This window comes from Lichenostomus cassidix, chromosome Z (genome assembly GCF_008360975.1).
Source record: "Lichenostomus cassidix isolate B80296 chromosome Z, HeHo_3.0, whole genome shotgun sequence".
Classification (NCBI taxonomy): Eukaryota; Metazoa; Chordata; class Aves; order Passeriformes; family Meliphagidae; genus Lichenostomus; species Lichenostomus cassidix.
The window spans coordinates 58,627,454-58,646,584 of NC_139511.1; the positions used below are offsets into that span (position 1 = coordinate 58,627,454).

General features: G+C 38.9%; 1 protein-coding gene across 1 annotated transcript in view; it reads right to left on the bottom strand.

Annotated features, from left to right (window-relative positions):
• Window positions 1-16,415, bottom strand: part of NDUFS4 (NADH:ubiquinone oxidoreductase subunit S4) — a 46,859-nt gene extending 30,444 nt beyond the window's left edge. Inside the window, exon 1 of the mRNA XM_085042974.1 lies at window positions 16,257-16,415. Within this exon, the coding sequence (XP_084899100.1) occupies window positions 16,257-16,342 (86 nt within the window). The 5' untranslated portion in view covers window positions 16,343-16,415. The remainder of the gene's footprint in view (window positions 1-16,256) is intronic.
• Window positions 16,416-19,131: the final 2,716 nt, after the last annotated feature.

The window sequence follows — 19,131 nt, forward strand, 5'->3', positions numbered from 1 at the left end:
ATGCCTGTTTAATTTTCAACAGGCTTCACTGCCAGTTAGTCCCTAATGTCAGGCACTTAACTGAGGAAAGAACCAGGAAATGTACCACTTTCACACAACCCTCTCTTCTCAAACTCGCACAATGGCAAGTATAATTTCATCACTCAAGCTTCCCCTTGGAAATGGTATAAATATTACAATATCTATTCTACCTCCAAATTAAATGACTATGCAATCTAAACCATTCAAGTGAATACTTGATTTAAGACTTTAGATTTAAGACAGTAATTCTCACAAAATTCCCCATTAATATTTGCTTCTGCCCGCATCCTTTTAAGTAATTTTTCTGACTGGTAACCTTGCAGAAGTATAAAACATACCTTTTACAGTTCCATTCTCGTAAGGTTCTATTGCTTTTTTCTATTACTAACCTCTGGAAAGGTAATCTGCTTTCTTCCTTTCTCTCTGTAAGCCACATGGGTATCCATTACCCCATTTAGCTTCTTTTTGACTGTTTATGCTTTTTTTATTCCTGTTGAAGTATCTTGGGACAAGGCCTTAAGAGCAGAAAGTTCTAGCCTGTTCCAAGACTAATCAAACTCTGATTTAAAATGACTGTACAAAGAACACTTAGAATAATCACAAATAGACTGGTAAAATAATTCTGAATTTCAGAAACTATACAGAAAGTTTAACATGTAGCCAGCAACAATAAACACTGCTATCTTTGAGGCTCCTGACTGTCCTACTCAAAACACACACCAAATAAATTTCCTTCATGGTTACTATCTAATGAACAAAGTGTTACAAGGCTCCAAGCAGGCCACTGCTCTGTTGCGAATCTGCCCAAATGTCTTCCTTATAGTGAGCTTGCTAGTGATGAACAAACAGGCATTTAAATGTAAAAATCTAGGTTTATTGTAATAGCCAGCCTTTTAAAACAAAAACTCTTCAAGAAAATTACGTAAAACAAAAATTAATGTTTACTAAGGTCACTTGTCTCTTTTAGGAATTTGCATATACTTTCCCACAGTAAAGTAGATTCGTTACTTCCTGAGTCCACCATTTAAACATATTTTAGTTTATAATTACAAAAGGATTTTCTCCCAGCCCCATGCCATTGTGTTGGGAATCCCATTTTCTTAATTGTGATCTATATGGCTGTATACCATTATTTTACATTATAAGTTAATATTTTCTATAGTTTACAATGATTTCATCATACTGTTTTCCACAGTTCATTTGAACTGTAACATTGTACATCAAAATTCTGTCTTTACCATCAATCTGATTACTTCAGCATGGACTTTGCTTTTACATATGCTACAAAGCAATATACTTTAATGATATTTCTGGGTCTCAGTGTTAGAAATCTTAAAAAGGTTAAAGTCACTTTTTCTTCCACTGTGCATAGTTGTTTAAAGAGGCATTACAGAACTGAACATTGCATCTAGAATGAATTATGGCTATAATTTGTTATTTTAGAGTCTCACAATAAATCTAAATGTCTTTAACACCATGTAGAGAAGACAGGAATAGATATTAGGCAAATACTACACTACAGTCTTCTTATTAAGTACTTGTAACTCTTACATCAGATCAGTAACATGGAATGAATTAATGAGGGCTATCAGCAAAGTATGTGTTTGTAGAGGTCAAAACTTTCTGTAGGTATAATTTGTCCTTGAAAAACTAATGCTGTGATCATCTAACCACATCTTCAATGAGAAGTATTTGCCTTCCACCATCATCTGCTGTTCCATTAAAGTCACAGATGAGTTCCACATCCCTGCTACACAAATGAAGGGGTCCAGTGAGAAGCCACTGAAGTTCTTCAGCCTACTGGAGAACTACAATATTCATACTAGTATCAGGTCTTTTCCCATTGTGGGATAAAGACATAGAAGTTCCTCGTTGCAGGGAACTTCCTTAGGTCTTCATTTCCCTTCTTGCATTAGAGGCCCCAGCTCTGCTGATGCCATTAACGACTTCTGTTGAACAGAAGAAACCAAACAGTAAAAAAAATGGCCAGTGGATGTATTTTGTGGTATCTGAATAAAGGTTATTAAGGCATCAGACTTGAACATATGACTTATGGGTAGTTCTGGGTATCAGTATTCAATTACTAAAATTCAACAAATTTGACCACCTTAAGTATCTGCTAAGTAACCTATGCTTAACCCCTACACGGTAAGAAGCTGCCATATTTACATGGCATGACTTTGCCTTCCACAGAGAGCAGTGGTGTGATTGGAATGTTACACAACACCCAGACATGAAAACTTGCATTTACCTGACACAATTCAGTAGCTGGGACTTAATCCATTGCACAAAAACGTCTCCTCAACCTCTTTATGCAACACATCTGACTGTTTGATCTATTAGCACCCCCTTTTGGTCAACTGTTGGAGATATGGTTAAAAAAACCCCAGGTATCACGAAACAGGTAATCAGATCAAAATGTATACGCAAAACAAAGTCTTGAAGAAAGCTCTGTGTCCTTGCTACATGAAATATGAAGACAGTCATCAAGAAGTCTAAATGATATTTTAAGTACTCTGACACTGAAAGACCAGGCCACCAGCAGGTGTGAATACACATACATGCAGAAGCCATGATGAACCATTAAATACATTGAATAATGTTAATGCTTAGAAAACCAACCTTTTTAACATTATTGTGTTTATAAGGAATAAGCTTCAAAATGTACAGTCACCACAAAACCATTAAATTCTGAACAAAAAGAACAAAAAGAAATACTACCAGGCTAACAACTTCCACAGCATCCAACCTACTAATACATTGTGATTAAACAGACTAAGTATCAATCAGTATGAAGTTCTTGCACATAAAACACAGGCAACAATGATACAATGCCAAACACAGCAGATCACAACATTCAGCCCAATATAACATATTTCAGTCAGCCCCAATATAATGCATTTTTATAAAGACAGCTTGTAAAGTTGAACTTGTGAGAGATGAATTTAAACACAGTGGGATAATGCTTCCTCAGTATTATATTCACTAGTGTAGTTAAACTGATAATGACTTACAGAGTCAACAGTATTTTATTTTTATCCAGTTTCATTTAGTAGACTTACTACTTTCCAACAGAAGCAAAATATGGAATATAATGCTCTGGAAACATGGAATTTTATTGCCTATGGATACATGTAGTTCTATTATGTAGTATGAACTATAAGAGTAACTTTTGTGTTTGGAGGAAAACTAATTTCCTAACTTTTAAATAATACTTTCATACTCTGACAAAGTTGGCTGATTATACTTTTTCCTTTGCCTATCAAATGATGAGTAAATTATCAAACGAGTAAATTATGTTTCTCAGTGGATGAAAACAATATTAATTTAATCTAAACTACTGAAATGTTTGCAGTAAGTTGCTAAAATGATCAAAATTGAAATATACAGACACTTCCTCTACTTGCTAATAAGTTCATATGCAATAATTTTTTTTTTCAGCTGTGTGTTTGGAAAACAGGGCAAGCACTGACTACACTTTTTGGTCAAAACTTATGAAAAGAAGCAATGGTTATATAAATGCACTAAATAAACATGGAAATAAATGCTGGACTTGTGGTTTGGAAGTTTAAGCGTGCATCCTCAAAGCTAAATGTTAAGTTCACCTACCTTTACAAACATTAAACTGGAGGCCTGTCAGTCTCACTTCAGTGCCTGGCAAAGTTTTGGAGATCATTCTGAGAATTACTGAAAAACACCTGAAGGACATTGCAGCCATCAGTCACAGCCAGCATGGCTTCATGAGGGAACAGTCCTCCTTGTCAATTTCATTTTATGACATGGTAGCATACACAGTTGCTCAAGGGAAGCTAGTTGATGTGATCTTTCTGGATTTCAGTAAAAAATTTTGATACTGTCTCTCACAGAATCCTTACGGACAAAATGTCCAGCTCACAGCTGGACAAACATATCATGGGATGGGTGAGAACTGGCTCATGGTTGGGCATGAAGGGTTACAGTGAATACGGTGACATCAGACTGGTAACCTTTCACTAGGGGGGTGCCACAGAGCTTCATCTTAGGTTCTGTGCTCTTAAACATCATTAACAACCTGGATGCAGGGCAGGAAGGAATAAGCAAGTTTGAGTAACACACTAAATTGGGAAGAGCTGTTGAAGGCAGAGAAGCTGCACAGAGAGATCTCGACAATCAGAGGGACAGACAATCACAAACCACATGAAATTTAACATGGACAAATCCTGGATTTTGCCCCTGGGATGGGGTAACCCTGGATGCGTGGACAGACTGGGGATGAGAGGCTGGAGAGCAGTGCCATGGCAGCCAGGAGGGCCAACCCTGTCCTAGGGGCATCAGGCACAGCATGGCCAGCCTGGCAAGGGAGGGGATTGTCCTGCTCTGCTCTGCACTGGGGCAGCCTCACCTCCAGTGCTGGGGGCAGTGATGGGCACCTCCATATAAGAAGGTCATAAAGCTATAAGAGAATGCCCTCAGGAGGGCCATGGAGATGTTGAAGAGTCTTGAGGAGAAGCCATATGAGGAGCAGCTGAGATCACTTGGTCTGTTCAGCCTGGAAAACAGGAGACTGAAGAGAGACCTCACTGCAGTTACAACTTCCTTGTGAGGGAAGGAAGAGGGGCAGGCACTGATCTCTCCTCTATGTGACCAGTGACAGAACCTGAGGGAATGGCCTGGAGTTGTGTCAGGGAAGGTTTAGGTTGGATATTAGGAAAAGGTCCTTCAACCAGAGGGTGGCTGGGCACTGGAACAACCACCAGTTGGGAAGTGGTCACAGCACCAAGCCTGACAGAATTCAGTAAGTGTCTGGACAACAGACTCAGGCACCTGGTGTGACCCTTGCAGTGTGCTGTGCACCTGTCCTGTCCTGCCCAGGAGCTGCACTCAGTGATACTTGAGGGTCCTTTCCAACTCAAAATATTCCATTATTCTTTTAAATTAGTTAAAATTTTCAAGTAGTGAATCCTTCATTACGTAGCAAACAATCAAATTTTAGTTTATATTCTACTTTAATTACATCACAGATGGAAAAATGCTGTTGACCTACTATATTCAAACAAGTATCAGCTGAACCACTGTACAATGCAAAGACAAACACAGTCCTTCCAGAACTACCACAGGACCAGAGCACTGTACCCACTCCTGCACCTCAGTTAATTCCTCAGGATACAAGTCAGTTCCATCAAGACATGACTTGAGCTGTCCACCACCAGTTTTCCTCATTTAACCAGCTTTCTTGGAGTCAGGACATAATAAGGAAGGTTAGCTCTGACCTAGTACCAAGCCTACACTTTCCCTGACTCAAAGAGGGCCCATTTGAGTAGTCAGCTAATTAAGGTGACACAACTGACACACAACAAACACCAGCCCTCCAGAAGGCTCCACACCAGGCAGACAGTATGCCCAGGCCAGCTCAACCCACTCCTGCAGAGCTGTACAGGCATCACTGGAGCTTTTGAGTATGAGCATACACACAATGCAAACAGCTTGAGACACAGAAAAGTTCAGGCAGAAATCCAGAGACCTAGCTTGGAGGTTCCAGTCAGCACACCAGCAAGTAACAGCTGCAAATCCTGAAACAATCCTCTGCAAGTCCCAGGCTGGTATCAAAACATTTCCTAAAGTGCTTGGATACAAGCTGAGTCATTATTTGCAACTAAACTTCTGAAAAGAGTCATGTCAGTGCTCCTTGACCCTCACATGCATATGACTCAGAGCACAGCAGTGGTCTCTTGACAGATTACAGAAAACAGACTAGAAACACTTTTGAGAGAGGGGCTTAACATGTTAAGAATAAAATTACACAGAATTATTTAAATATTTTTGTTGTAGAAATCAAAGAACTCATTATGAAAGGAGACCTAGTGTACTACTTTTACAGAAATACAGTATGTAATTTGTAAGATGTCCAACTGCTGTCAGGTCACAGGAGCTCTGAACTACTGCCACATGTACAACTGCTGATGAACCATTTCATTACATACTACTCTCCAAAACAGAACACCTAATCTTAAGAATTAACCTCAGTTCACAATCTCAGAGGAGCGGGCTTCCAAGAATCAGAAACTTCCTATAGGCAAGTCAGTTGGAAGACTAATAATACTAGAAAGGTTGCACAACCCATAACAACTATAAACTGAATATTACATTCTCTAGTTAGAAAGCCTAATAAAGTTAAAAAGGAAGAAAAAAAGATTATGTAGGTGTAAAGACAAAATACACAGGTGACACATTTGCTTTGTTTGTACTTTCTAAATGTCAGACTCCCCACACATACACATTCAGGCATTCATACAACTTGACAAAATTAAAAACTGTGCTCTCTTTATAGAAAGAACAACAAAAGTCAAAGGGTTTAATTTCAAAACTGTGAGGAATGAAACTAATGTTCCACAACCCACCTCTGTCTTATTTTGTGCATTTTGAAAAAGAGCTTTTGAATCATGTAACATTAAACTGAAAAAAACAGTGGATTCCTCTGTGTTTGCAAACTGTTTATGGCATAGCATGATCCTGTATTTCATCCCTATGCATTCCTATTGATTTAGCCCATTATTCTGACTGCACTTACAGGCTCAATTAATTCTTATTCTAATAATCCAAGGCCTGTAAAACATGGCACATATAATGGCACATGCTCTCAATCACTTGAACTGTAGACTACGAAGCAAAAAAGAATCCTTTAAAGTGTTACTGGAAAGCTACATCTTAGTTTATAATGGTTCATGGAAGTCAAATAGGCTATTTGGCTAGTAAGCCTTAGCTGTAGGGCAGCTATAATAAGCTGTATTTAAGAGCTATATATTAATGTTTGTAGTACAAGCCACTTAAAGACAGCCAAATGCTTCACAAATGGAACATCATATATAGGTCACTTTTCAAAACTGTGAGCTCTTAGCAGCTGTTCTAGATGAGAATGGGATAATCTAAGTAATATTATTTTGTATGATTTCACACTTGCTTCATGAACTTCACTTTGTCTCAGTCACCTTACTCGTCAATTTCCTTTTCTGACACCAAGCTTTTGTCCTCAATTCCCCTTTGAATCGTTGCCATTCCTCAGTTATCATGTACCTTAGCTACTCTCCACGTCACATGCCTTAATCACTCCACTCGATCTGTCTGCCCACATGGTTCTTATACACCTCTGAGGGGAACAACCTCCATGATAACTTCAATAAATTTTTGACTACTGAGTTACGTGCAGGGAAGATACACCAGTGGTGACACCTTAGAAGCAAGAATAATTTTCAAGTGTTCTAATATTGACAGTCTAAAGACAAACTCTGTCAGGTCATGCATCAGGACCCTAAGGACACTAACAGGTCTTAATGGCCATGACCAGTCTCACAAAGGGCCTCCATAAACATCCCCTGCCTGTAGCCCTGGTGCTCCATTTAAAACTCCATCTCTGGTCTTCAGCCCTTGCTTAAGTGGCATCATTAAATGTACTCACCTCCAGCTCTCATCCTCGTCAAAAAGGACACTGTTCCTGCTGGGGTCACGCTCACCTTCCAGCTTGCATCACCTTCTGGTCTGGAGTCCTTGCTGCTCCTTGACACTTTGCTAGTCATTGATTACTATCAAATACAGGTTCTTTTCCCCAGTGTATGCAATGTACGTGCACTTGTTTTTCAGCCTCATATTGTAACCAAAGCAAAGGACTTAATTTTTATGTAGTCTTTGTGTAATGACTGATTTAAAATCTTATCTTGTTTTCAAAAGATACTAACCACACAGGCTTTTAGTTGTAGGTACCAGTGTGATTAAATACCTTCTACAATACACACCTGTCTTGAGATGAAAACAAATGGTTGGCTGCAATGTAAGCAACCTATGTGTCTCCAACAAGAGTTCTAAAAAAAAATTACCACACCAAAACTTTAACTCCTATTCTGCACGCAAGGGCAAGCAACAATTGCATGGCACTAGCTAGGAAAAAAATAAACCCTTCCTTTCTTTTACTGCATCAGTATCGGCAATCTTAGAACAACAATTCTTTAAACTGATGAAGGACAAATTATTGTGTGATGCAAGAGAAATATAACGAAACTACTAAACTACATAAATTAAGTCTACTTTCAAAGAAAGCTTGAGTGTTCTGTCGTTCCATTATTATCTGATTTAATTTTCTTTCCTCTGTCATTATTTATCAGTGTAAGCACACCTCAGAAGCATTTTTAAGAACCCACCTTTGACAACAAAAATAACCTCATCAGCCACTCTATTTGTGTGTTTGCTTGTACTCTACTTGTACACTGATACTCTCCTGCTCCACTAGTACTATTCTTTCTTCCTATTCTTATTCTTACAATCTAATCAGCTGTTAGCTCTCTGAAAGACTGCAAATCTTGATACTACTCACTCTTTTCTAAAGCCTTAAGGCAACACTGGTGTTTTAAATGCAAACATTATTCTTGAATTCCAGTTCAGACAACGTTCAGATTATCTGACTCTATCTCTTGTAGGCACAAACACTGGCATATGACAAAACATCACTCTTGCAGAATTTTCCTTCCAATAACTTACATAGCACATGCAAATACTCCTTGAATACATGACAGAACAGTCAAAGATACTGCATGAAGAGCTTTCTGGCTTTCTCCTTCATTTAAAATGCAGTAGAAAAAAGATGATACATTATAACTTTTGAACATGCAATGTCCACAAAAATCTTATCTAAAACTACTGAAACCTATAAAAAAGATTACAAGCTCAAGAGTCATGATCTGCAAAAAATGTAGTTTAGATATAAACGGCATCAATTGTAGTTTCAAAATAAACACCATCAGTAACATTTTGCAGAAGATTACTTCAATAGAATGATTACAAATGGCAATGTGAGAGGTGTTCACATATAAAATATACATTCATAAAAGACAGGTCTTAAATATTTTATATCAAATACATAAAGTCTGATTTTTAAAAAATGAACAGAACTTGTTTATGAACTCTTTCATGTTAATACCCCAAAAATAAGCAGCTGCAAGAATTGTTTGCCCACACACATTCTGGAGCTGCCTACAGTCTGTCTTACTGAATCAAAAGTTACTTTACTTCTTCAACATCAGTCATAGGTCAAGAGAAGATTCAGAAAAAACTACTGCAACCAGAAAGAGTTAAGGAAATGGTACCTAAACATGCTATTATGCCGCCAGGAGAGAACAACTGCACTTTAAAACTGTGACAGAAACAATGCCATTCACTTCTTAGGAAATATGAAAATACACATTATAAAGAAGGCAATGTTAACCATACAGCTTGCCTCCTGCTAGAGATTTATTTTATTAGAAACAAAAAAGAATATGAACCTAAGACAGTTCAGAGGTATACTTTTTAACACACTCAGAATCAAATGGTTACAAAAGAATTTTAAAGACTTAAAAAATCCACTGTATTATCATAAGAACGAAAACCTGCACGTGGGTAAAATATATAAACATTTAGTTATTAAGGATAGTGCAAATTTACTGAAATTATTAGTATAAAAGAGGATTTTTTTAAACTTTGAGGTTTTTTTTAAACTATTTGTGAGCAGGTTCATGCTTCCCTGGTAACTACATAAGCCTCTAAGCATTTTAGTCTCTTAAAACAATCAATTTCACCTAAGACAGACAATAATAAGGTCAGTTGAGTCAAAATGCTCAAACCTACATTCAGACAAAATCAAGGCCATTTTTTAAATCCAAACAGTAGGATTTTTCCACTATGAGTTAAACCTACATCAGTAAAGCAAATTTTATTATTTTGCTAACATAGACTTGACACACTGTCCATTGACAGCTGGCATTCAAGTTCCTGTTCTCCATGTATCCATGTGACATTTTATAATCTTACTATTGATTTATTTATTTGACAAAAAATGTGGTTGCAACAAGTTCTACAAATATATTTGGAACTCTTGAGATATCAAATATTCGGTATTAGGATATATCAACATGAAACTCTTTTCCAAAGAATGTTTGGGGGATCATCTTGAAAACAAAGTGGCATTTTTCAAACGCAGTGTTAGACTCTATTTTAACTTGTTTAGTCCCTGAAGGAAAGTTTTGTGTCCTTCTGTTTTAGGATACTATTGGCAACAAACTTCACCTCTACCCTCCAAAATTTTTTTGAAGGGTTGTTTGTTTGGTTTTTTTTGTTTTGGTGCAGTTTTGGGGTTTTATTGATATCTCCACTCCTCTTCAAATCTTCTAAGTAGAGAGAAGATTATTAAGTTCTCAAATCAGTAAATTTTTGAAAAAAGTTATTATCACATGTAACAATGCTTTTTTAAAAGTATGCCAAACTTTACATAAGCGACCTACAGTTCTGCACCCACAATGGTTAGTTGCTACAGAACTGGTTAAAAGAGCATTCAGCTGTTGTAGTGGAGAAGCAAGCACATTGTTTATTTACTAGTTATCTTTCAACACAAATATACTTTAAACATCTGTCCGCTTGTCTCTGTTCAACCTTTACTTTCTGAAAAGGGTGTCATTCCTCCCCTCCGGGTTTCTAATTCCAAAAGTGAAGGAACTGAATGTACTTAAAATAAGTCACTCCAAGTTATACGACCAACAAGAAAGAGCAATCTAAGAAGCCTTATCAGGAACATTTTGCCGTCATGACGCCTGCTCTACTTACTTCTCCCTAAGTACTTTACAAAAAAAGCCATTTCCAGAACAGCACATCTCCTCCTTGCCCCATTCTCAAACTTTGGCTCTCCCAGTTTTTTTTCCCTATCTGCCTCTCTTACTTGCACATCTTTCCATCCATCCTCTTCCTCATCTAGACCAACACTGAAAGTACTTTAACTTAGACAAACATTACAGGAATCCCATACAATTTTAGAAACCAAAATGAGCTCGATCTGAGCTCACTGCTAAACCACACGATACATGGTATATTTCATTTTTCATTGTGATGGAATAACTCACACTGACTTCAACATCCTACTGCCTCCATGTTTCATTACATCCAACACTTTCATTATTCCACAGGGGCTTTTCAAAGCTTACTCTTTCTACTCCAAAGGAAACAAGTAGCATTCCTACACCCTACTTCCAATAATGGCAAACAAAGAAGGCAACGGCAGGAAATCTAAGACATTCTGGTTTACCAGAGTCACTCTGATATCCTAATAATGGTGCTTACCCACGAACACAACAGATGTATAAGAGAGTACGTTGTCCTATCATAAGTACTCAAATAATGATGGATTAGCAAATTTGAGATCCTACATAAAATATTGCAAAGGGACTGAAGTCCTCATACTTATCAGGAATTTCCCCTTTTCTTCCTCAAAGCATGCAAAACTGTTGGGGAAAGATGGCTGCTCTTCACAAGAGCCAAATGCAGGGTGTCATCAAAGGACCTGTGACTGTAACAAATAACCACTGAAGCTGCTTTCAGTCACAGTGAACATGCAAGATTTGGCTCCTAGACCCTCTCTTAACCACACAATCACTATTTGAACAGTGTGGACAGAGTCAAAAGGAGCTGGTTATAAACAAACTATGCACTGAAGAGATATGAAACACCTACTCCCAAACTACTGCTTCAGGGTGTCTGCAAGATCAGACACTGCTGCCTGGAGTTTTCTGTTTCAACTGACGCTCATTAAGTGTATGAACTGCAGTGGGTTTCATCTTTTTCTCCCCTTGCCTATGTCCATTTGTCTCTCCACATTTTTTGCCTTGAGTCTGCTCCAACACTCCATGTCAACACAACATCATGAGCAAAAAACTCCATGGAATTTTACTCCAGATTTCAGTTTACCATTGTGTCAATATGTTGTAAGGTAGTGTGACTCACTGGACTTGCACTGATAAGTATAAAAACCAAAAATAGATACTTAAGATAAAATTGTAAAATTCCAGCCAAATATATATTTCAAAAGGTCTTTTTCCCTGGTTAATAACCAAAATGAAGATAATCTATTAACATTACTAATGTAGCTAGGGCAAGACTGCAAGAAGTTTTTACGCTTGGTCTGATCTTTAAATTTTATTCCAGATACTCTATGCAGACGGTATCAGTCACCGGAAGTAATTTTAACATAGATAAATGCCACAGAACTATGTTTTTTATTAATGAAAAACCAAGGCTTCTGATATGTCTGAGCCTGACAACACCACACATACTTTCATATATTGTGTGGGATAAAGTAAGCACCAGACACACATTACAGGTGGATGAAATAAGTAGTACAACTGCTGCAACATGCTATTTATTCCAGACTTGACAAAAATCTCACACTGGCCAAATAGTGCTTCTATTAACCAGACTCAGTCAGGACTTTGTGCATCTTTATACAAACCTCTGCTGTACCCAGACCTAGCTCTAGGAAGTCTACTAAGCCCTATTTTAACACATGGTTTGGTATGAACATGCAATAAAAATTCAACATTATTTCATGAAAGAAAATAAACCAAACCAAACAGTAACACAAAAGAGTAGGCTGAAACCTTTTTTTTGTTTTAGGTTAATGAAAGTTTTCTCTATTTTTAATGAAAGGACAACACAAAAAATTAAGATAGGAGTTTCTTCTGTTTTAGAAGTCCTTTATTTTGCCACAAAAATGGCTTCTCCCTCATTTTCCTGAGGGGGAAGTTTGCTTAGAAAGATGCTCACTGAAAACTGAGGTGTAAATGGCATCCCAGATTTCCTCAATTTCGTGAATATTAATTGAGTGATAGGCTTTGTACTAGACAAGTATTCATAATTCTTTGCTTTCATCACCTCAGGTATCCATTTATGATGAACCAGTAAAACATTTGCTTCATACTTCGAGTCTTCACAACAGAATTACAAGAGCAAGGTAACACATTTTAAAAAACCTCTGAAAAGTAACATGAAAAATTCATTATCATGAAAGGTACAGAGTATGTGGCCGTATTACACTTTCACACACAAAATATTCTTCTTTAGCAACAGAAATTAATTCTGACTCCAACACATTGTGATATAAAGGGCTTCACTGAAACAAATACCAGATTCCCAGTTCTGCAGAAATTTGACGTTTTGTTTTCCCAGCTTCAACTGTCCATATTTCCAATGTAAGGGAACACAGCAGTCTTTGAGGTCAAACTAGGGAGAGCATGTTCAACATAATTTCAAGCCTCCTGGAAACTTCACAGACCTTACAGCATGAAAGCTTTAAAATATGATTTAAGCAAAGGAGGCACTTCTACTCTCTCAATCAGCTCAAGTATCTGCTGATAATTATTAGGCTCACCACCAGATAAAATAGTGAGGGACTCAGGAACCACTTTTTAAGTGATTTAAAGCAAGCACTCGGAATTTCATGAAGATATGGGGAATGTTGCTGCATTTTCTCTTAACTTCAGACTTAACACTTATTTCCATACTGTGTTACCAATAACCAGTTTAGATCATCAGGCAGCTTGGAGATGTATATGTTGAAGTGCTTACATGTACTGATAAAACCAGTATTTGCATTAGAGGATGCTGTAACACTTCTAAGAACCAAATGTCACTAATGGAAATCAGAACTGAATCTCTCTTGTAATTCTTGTAAGGTGATAATATTATTATCTAACTGAAATTCTGAAAACTGGAGCACTGTTTTTCACATGAAAAAATCTCCATAAAAACTCACTGCAAGTAAAACTAGATCTTGAATGTTCAAAATTTAATCCTTCAGTGTCCAAACAATAAGCTATTGTTAGTCCCATAACCTAATTTAGGCAAACAACATGGAACTATAACTTAACCAAATTTTACCAAACAACCAACCTTACTCTCAATCGAAGTAAACAAAAGCATAGTGCTGGAATTATGTAAAAATCATTCAAATGCCCTCACAGTTGACAGTTCCAGCATCTTTTTCAGTCATCTCCTAAGAACAGCAATAATTTTTATTGTTAGTAATTCTAACACCTGTATTTACTTTAAGACACATATCTATCATACTGGTACAATACATTCTTGCTACAGTTTGACAGCAACACAGATTACTCCTGTAATAAATTAGACAAATACTTCAAATGTACTCTGAAACAAAGAAAGTACTTGTACCAAATTGTATCTGTCAAAATACTTTTCTGAAAGGAAACCAGTACTGCAGGATTTATATATCCAATTGCAAGATATGTAGCAAACTACTGGCTTCTCAAAGAAGTAGATAGTCGCTGGATAGCTGCTGATCATTGCAACAGGAAAACAAACTTAAGTGGTGTGTAGTAAAAGGTTCAGTTATGTGAGGTCGGGAGATGTAAAACACTAAAGCTAAAAACAGTATATGCTCTGTAAAAAAGATTATATGGTAACAAAGGAAATCAAACCAAACAGTTGCTTTGTCTTGCAAGAAGCAATAGAAAGTGCAAAAGCAAACAATACACATTGTTCCCTGCACTTCTGATTTATTACCTCACTGTGAGTTGCAGGAAGACATCTTGAATTTAAATCTTGGAACCCTAAATCCTTTTCTGTAATTATGTATGTGGATTCTCACTCCCAAGTACAGAAACTCCAGAGGCTGCTTAAGAATCCAATTTCATATAAACACTTTTCATATATAGATATTTTTATATAAAACAGTAATTAAGAAAAGATGTATGTTTCAGTGCCTAACCAAGAAATAATTACTTTACAAAAATTATGCAATGAATGACAGTCTCAAGCATTCCCTCATACTTCCAAGATATCTTATTCTGAAGTGTCTCTTCCTTGTTTTGTGGAAAATTTTATTCTCATTCTACAACAAGTGATGGTTATAAAGCTGCGTACAACTTTAAGGGAAACTCATAACGCTCTTCCTCTTCTCCAAGAAACCTGCTGATCTATGATCAGGCCACTCCCCTACAGAATGTGAAGCCTAAGTTTCAGTCCCACTCAGGCAAATATCTTCAACATCCCTCTTACTGAAAACGCTAAGGGACACTAATTTTTCCTCTTCCTCTGTGGCAAGGAAGTAACTTAAGGCACTGCTTCAAAGAGAAATACCAAATTAAGTGTACCTACCTTGTATTTCCACACTGTTCATACCCAGCCCTGCTACACCCTACTATTTTTTCTGAAGTAATTACTTGAAATGCAGAATGGTAAGACTTTAAAACAAATGAACGAAATTATTTCTAGTCTGAATCACCTGACTGACCCAATTTACCACAGGGCACAGGCAATAGTTCTGCCAACATCACAGAGCAGAAGAAAGTCAGAAACAAGCAGTCGAACATGAACAGTAAGTTTCGGCATTAGCCTAGAGGAATTCCTAAATTCATACTCACAGATTCCAAAGCATTTCTAGGAGACTGAGAATTAACCTTCAACACCATAAAACAGGTGCCATTTTAGGAAGGAGGAGGCAGCAGCAACCAATGGGACAATCGGAGGATAAAAATATGAAAAAATAGTACAGCTTTAGTTCTTTCCCTACATGTGCATAAATACAGTTGTCTGTGTTTGTATACACATGTGCACACACACACACAAATATACATATTAACATTTAAAATCCCCCACAAATTTAAAGAGTTACTAACCTGTATGTGTTAATATGTAGACTTAAGCAGCACAGAAAAGCAAACCCTCCAAACCACATCCAAAGGCACTGAGCTACATTGTTTCTCCTGACTAGTGTCCAATCTTACAAAAGCCTAAGTTCTGCGAGATGCACAAAAGTAAACACATGCACGCATCTTCAACTCGAAGCTGGGTCATGTACTGGACTTCTAACTCAGTTCTCTGCATTAAAGAAACAAATAAAATGCCACCAAAATTATAAAGCAATTTCCAATATTATTTTTAGGAAATCAGCAAAAAAGCAGCTATCCATCCTCTGAAAAATTTAATGTATTTCGAGGAAGGGATGAAGAAGAAAGGCGACACGATACCAAAGAGAGTAGTGGGCTGCAAATCTCTGGGAGGACTGCTGGCGAGGGAAGGCTCCCCGGCAGCGAGCCCATGACGACCAGCTCTCGACCTGCGGGCGCCGCAAGGACAGCGGGCCGCCGGTCACCGCGAGGCAGACAGCAAGGACGGGCAAGGACACACACCAGGAGCACAGGGACACGAACGCACAGACGCGGACAGGAGGGACACGCACGGACCGACACTGAGGAAGCCTCGGCCCGGCGCCTGCTGCCAGCCCGGCTGCCCCCCACCCGCGGCGGGGCTCTCCGCGGCCCCCTGGCCCAACGCCCGCGGCGCCGCAGCGGAGGCCCAGGCCCGGGACGGCCACCTCGGGTCCCCGCGGGCCCCGGGGTGCGGCGGCGTCCCCTGGGCGGCCGGCGGGGAGCCCGCGGTGCCGTTACCTGGGCGGCGGCGGGCGGACCGCGGCCGCACCGCTCCTGGCGACGAGGCCCCTCAGCGCCGCTGACATTGAGAGAGACGCCGCCATGACGCTCAGCTCAGCCGCTGGGAGACGGCGGCGCCGCAGGGCCAAACCTCCTCCGCCCCAGCAGGAAACGCGAAGGCGAGGGCGGAAAGAGGCGGCGGGAAGGGCGGGCGGGGAGCGTGAGTGGGAGAGGACAGGGAGAGGGACAGGGACAGGGACAGGGACAGGGACAGGGACAGGGACAGGGACAGCGGGCTGGGCAGTGGCCGGAGCGAAAGGTAGTGCTGGCAGGGAGGGAGGGCAGCGCTGATGCCCGGAGCTCTGTGGAGGAGCCTCTCACGCGTTTGGGTGCAGACGCTCCTGTTCCCCAGCCACATGTTTGCCCCAGAATCATTTTCTGGCAGCGTTGGTTGTGACTCCATCTTCTTTATGGGCACCAGTTGAAAGAGGGAAAATTTGGGTTAGCTGTTAGGGGAAATTCGTTGCTGTGAGGCTGGTGAGACACTGGAACAGGTTGCCCAGTAAAAGGAGTAAGATTAATGAGTCTTTACAAACAGAGTGTGTGCATCTGCTTGTAGATAGAGCTAGAAACTTAAAGAGACAGGGGAGTAACAGAAGAAACTCTTAGTTCTGGAAAATGTTTCTAATGAACGTGGACTGTTGCTCAGCCAAGGCCATGTTAAATTCCTGAACCCAGAGAAAGAGAACAAAGACTCTATAGAATTATGCAAAGGGTTTTTCTCTTTTGTAATGACAAAAGGGGGTTCCTGTTAGAGGGGGGCGTAGAGCAGGTGGTTCAGGAAGTCTGCAGCTTCCGAATACCTCAGCCAGTGGGGAGAAGGAAGAGGGCCCATAGGCTCTCCTTTATTCTAATAAAGTTACAGGACTCCTCTGTCTCCGGTTTGGACATAAAGCTCTAGGATCATGGGTTAATTTTCCTGACACAAGGGAGTTTGTGGATTCCCTAATCCTTGCTAAGGGATTGAAGCTAAGTTGTATAACACCCTGAGAAACCTGGGCTGGTGGGATGTGTCCATGCGCTGTGGCTGGGAATTGGGACTACATGATCTTTAGGATCTGCTTCAACCCTTAACTCTTTAACCCATAACTCTGTGACTATCGACAGCCAGGGACAAGCTCCTGTGTCTGGTCTGGCTGGTCACCTCTGTGCCTGGAGACCTCCTGCCTGGGCACAGAAGCTGTGGGGACAGGTTTTTTTGCCCCACCCTTTCCCATTGTTTCGCAGACAGAATGGTGTACTCTGTACAAAGAAGTGAAAGTGTTGGTGCATCTTCTTGCATCTGTTTTTCAGCATACTTGGTTTTGCTATCTGAAATGGATTCACATTCTTAGTTTGCTGCGATAAGGAAGCCTCTAACATACTGTAGCACTTTAAGGAGCTCTGTTCTATTTTTAAACCAACTCCAGCCTTACCGCCTTATATTCAGCAGGGAAGACTGACATAACCCCTAGTCTCTTGAAGTGAAGTCGTATTTTTAATACATTAACTGTGAACAGGAAGTAAATAAAAGTACTCATGCCCTAGAATAATTATGGTGCTGTGTACATGGTTAAAGAAGACAGATTGCTATAAATCAAAAGTCAAGCATGACTCTCTTCAGTGCCAAAAGCTCAAATGACATAAAGTTTCCAAAAACACATGGTGCAAAAGCAGTGTTACAGTAGGATCTGCAACATTGTGAGGAACTGAAAAGTTTTTGGTTCTGACAGTGAAAATAGATGTTATTCTTGAAATTATTCTAATTATTTTTGTATTAAAAATTTGATGTTATTTTGAAAAAAAGCATAAAGTTTCAGCTTTAATTTTACTAAAAAAAGGAAAACACTTAGAAGGGTTTTTTTAAAAATAAAAGTTATTAAATTCCTACAGGAGGGGATGTTGGTTTTCACTGTTTCTGCATAGCTCCAGGAGAAGCCAGCCTTGTGCTTGATTTTGACAGCAGAGTTTGACAGGGTCAGGTACTAAAATTCTGTGAGTAAATTCAGCATTTTCATGCCCTCAAGGAGGAAGACGGAAAAATAGTTCTAATGAAAAGCTAAACAAACTTTCAACAAATGTCTTCTACAGTATCAAATCAACAGAACATTAATTTTCAAAACAACACCCTTATGTAGTCCTAATGAAATATCAGACCTGGAGCCATTATTTCATAGTCTTTGTATCATGCCATTACAAGTCATCCTGTTCAAACTTTCCACTGTAAAATATGTAATTTTCTATTCTTTCTTCCCATTGAGTACTTTTGAATTGTGGGGAAATGAAAGTTACCCTGTTTTTCCCTTTCAAAACAGCAATAATGCTGCAGAAAAAGGAGAAAAGTGAAAAATCAGTCTTGGCACCATAATAGAGAAACACGTAACAACAGTGATTTACAAACTTGGTGAGTTTACAGACATGAGTATTTAAAATTAATTTTTCAAGTGTTAGTATGTTCAAATGTACATACTTCAGATGTAGTAAGACAGATAACAGGAATCATTTTGTAGCAATGATGAATCAATGGTTTATATGGGGTAGTAGTGTCTTTTGTTAAATGCAGGTGGGAAAATACCCCAAACTTTTAAACTTAGCTGTTTTTGTCCAGCGAGTTTGAGAGAAAGAACTGAAAAACTGCTTTCCCAAATTTTTTGTGACTTTTTTTCCCAGCTGTACTAGTTATCAGCCAAGTAATGGATGTCTCTCACTTCAAAACTGCAGTCACCTGCAGATAAGACATAGTACAAATATCTCACACAATTCATTAGTTTTTCTCTGTTCCAAAATATTTTTTCAGTGCATGAGTGATGACAGAATTCACACCAACTCAGATTTACTTCATCTAATCCAATTT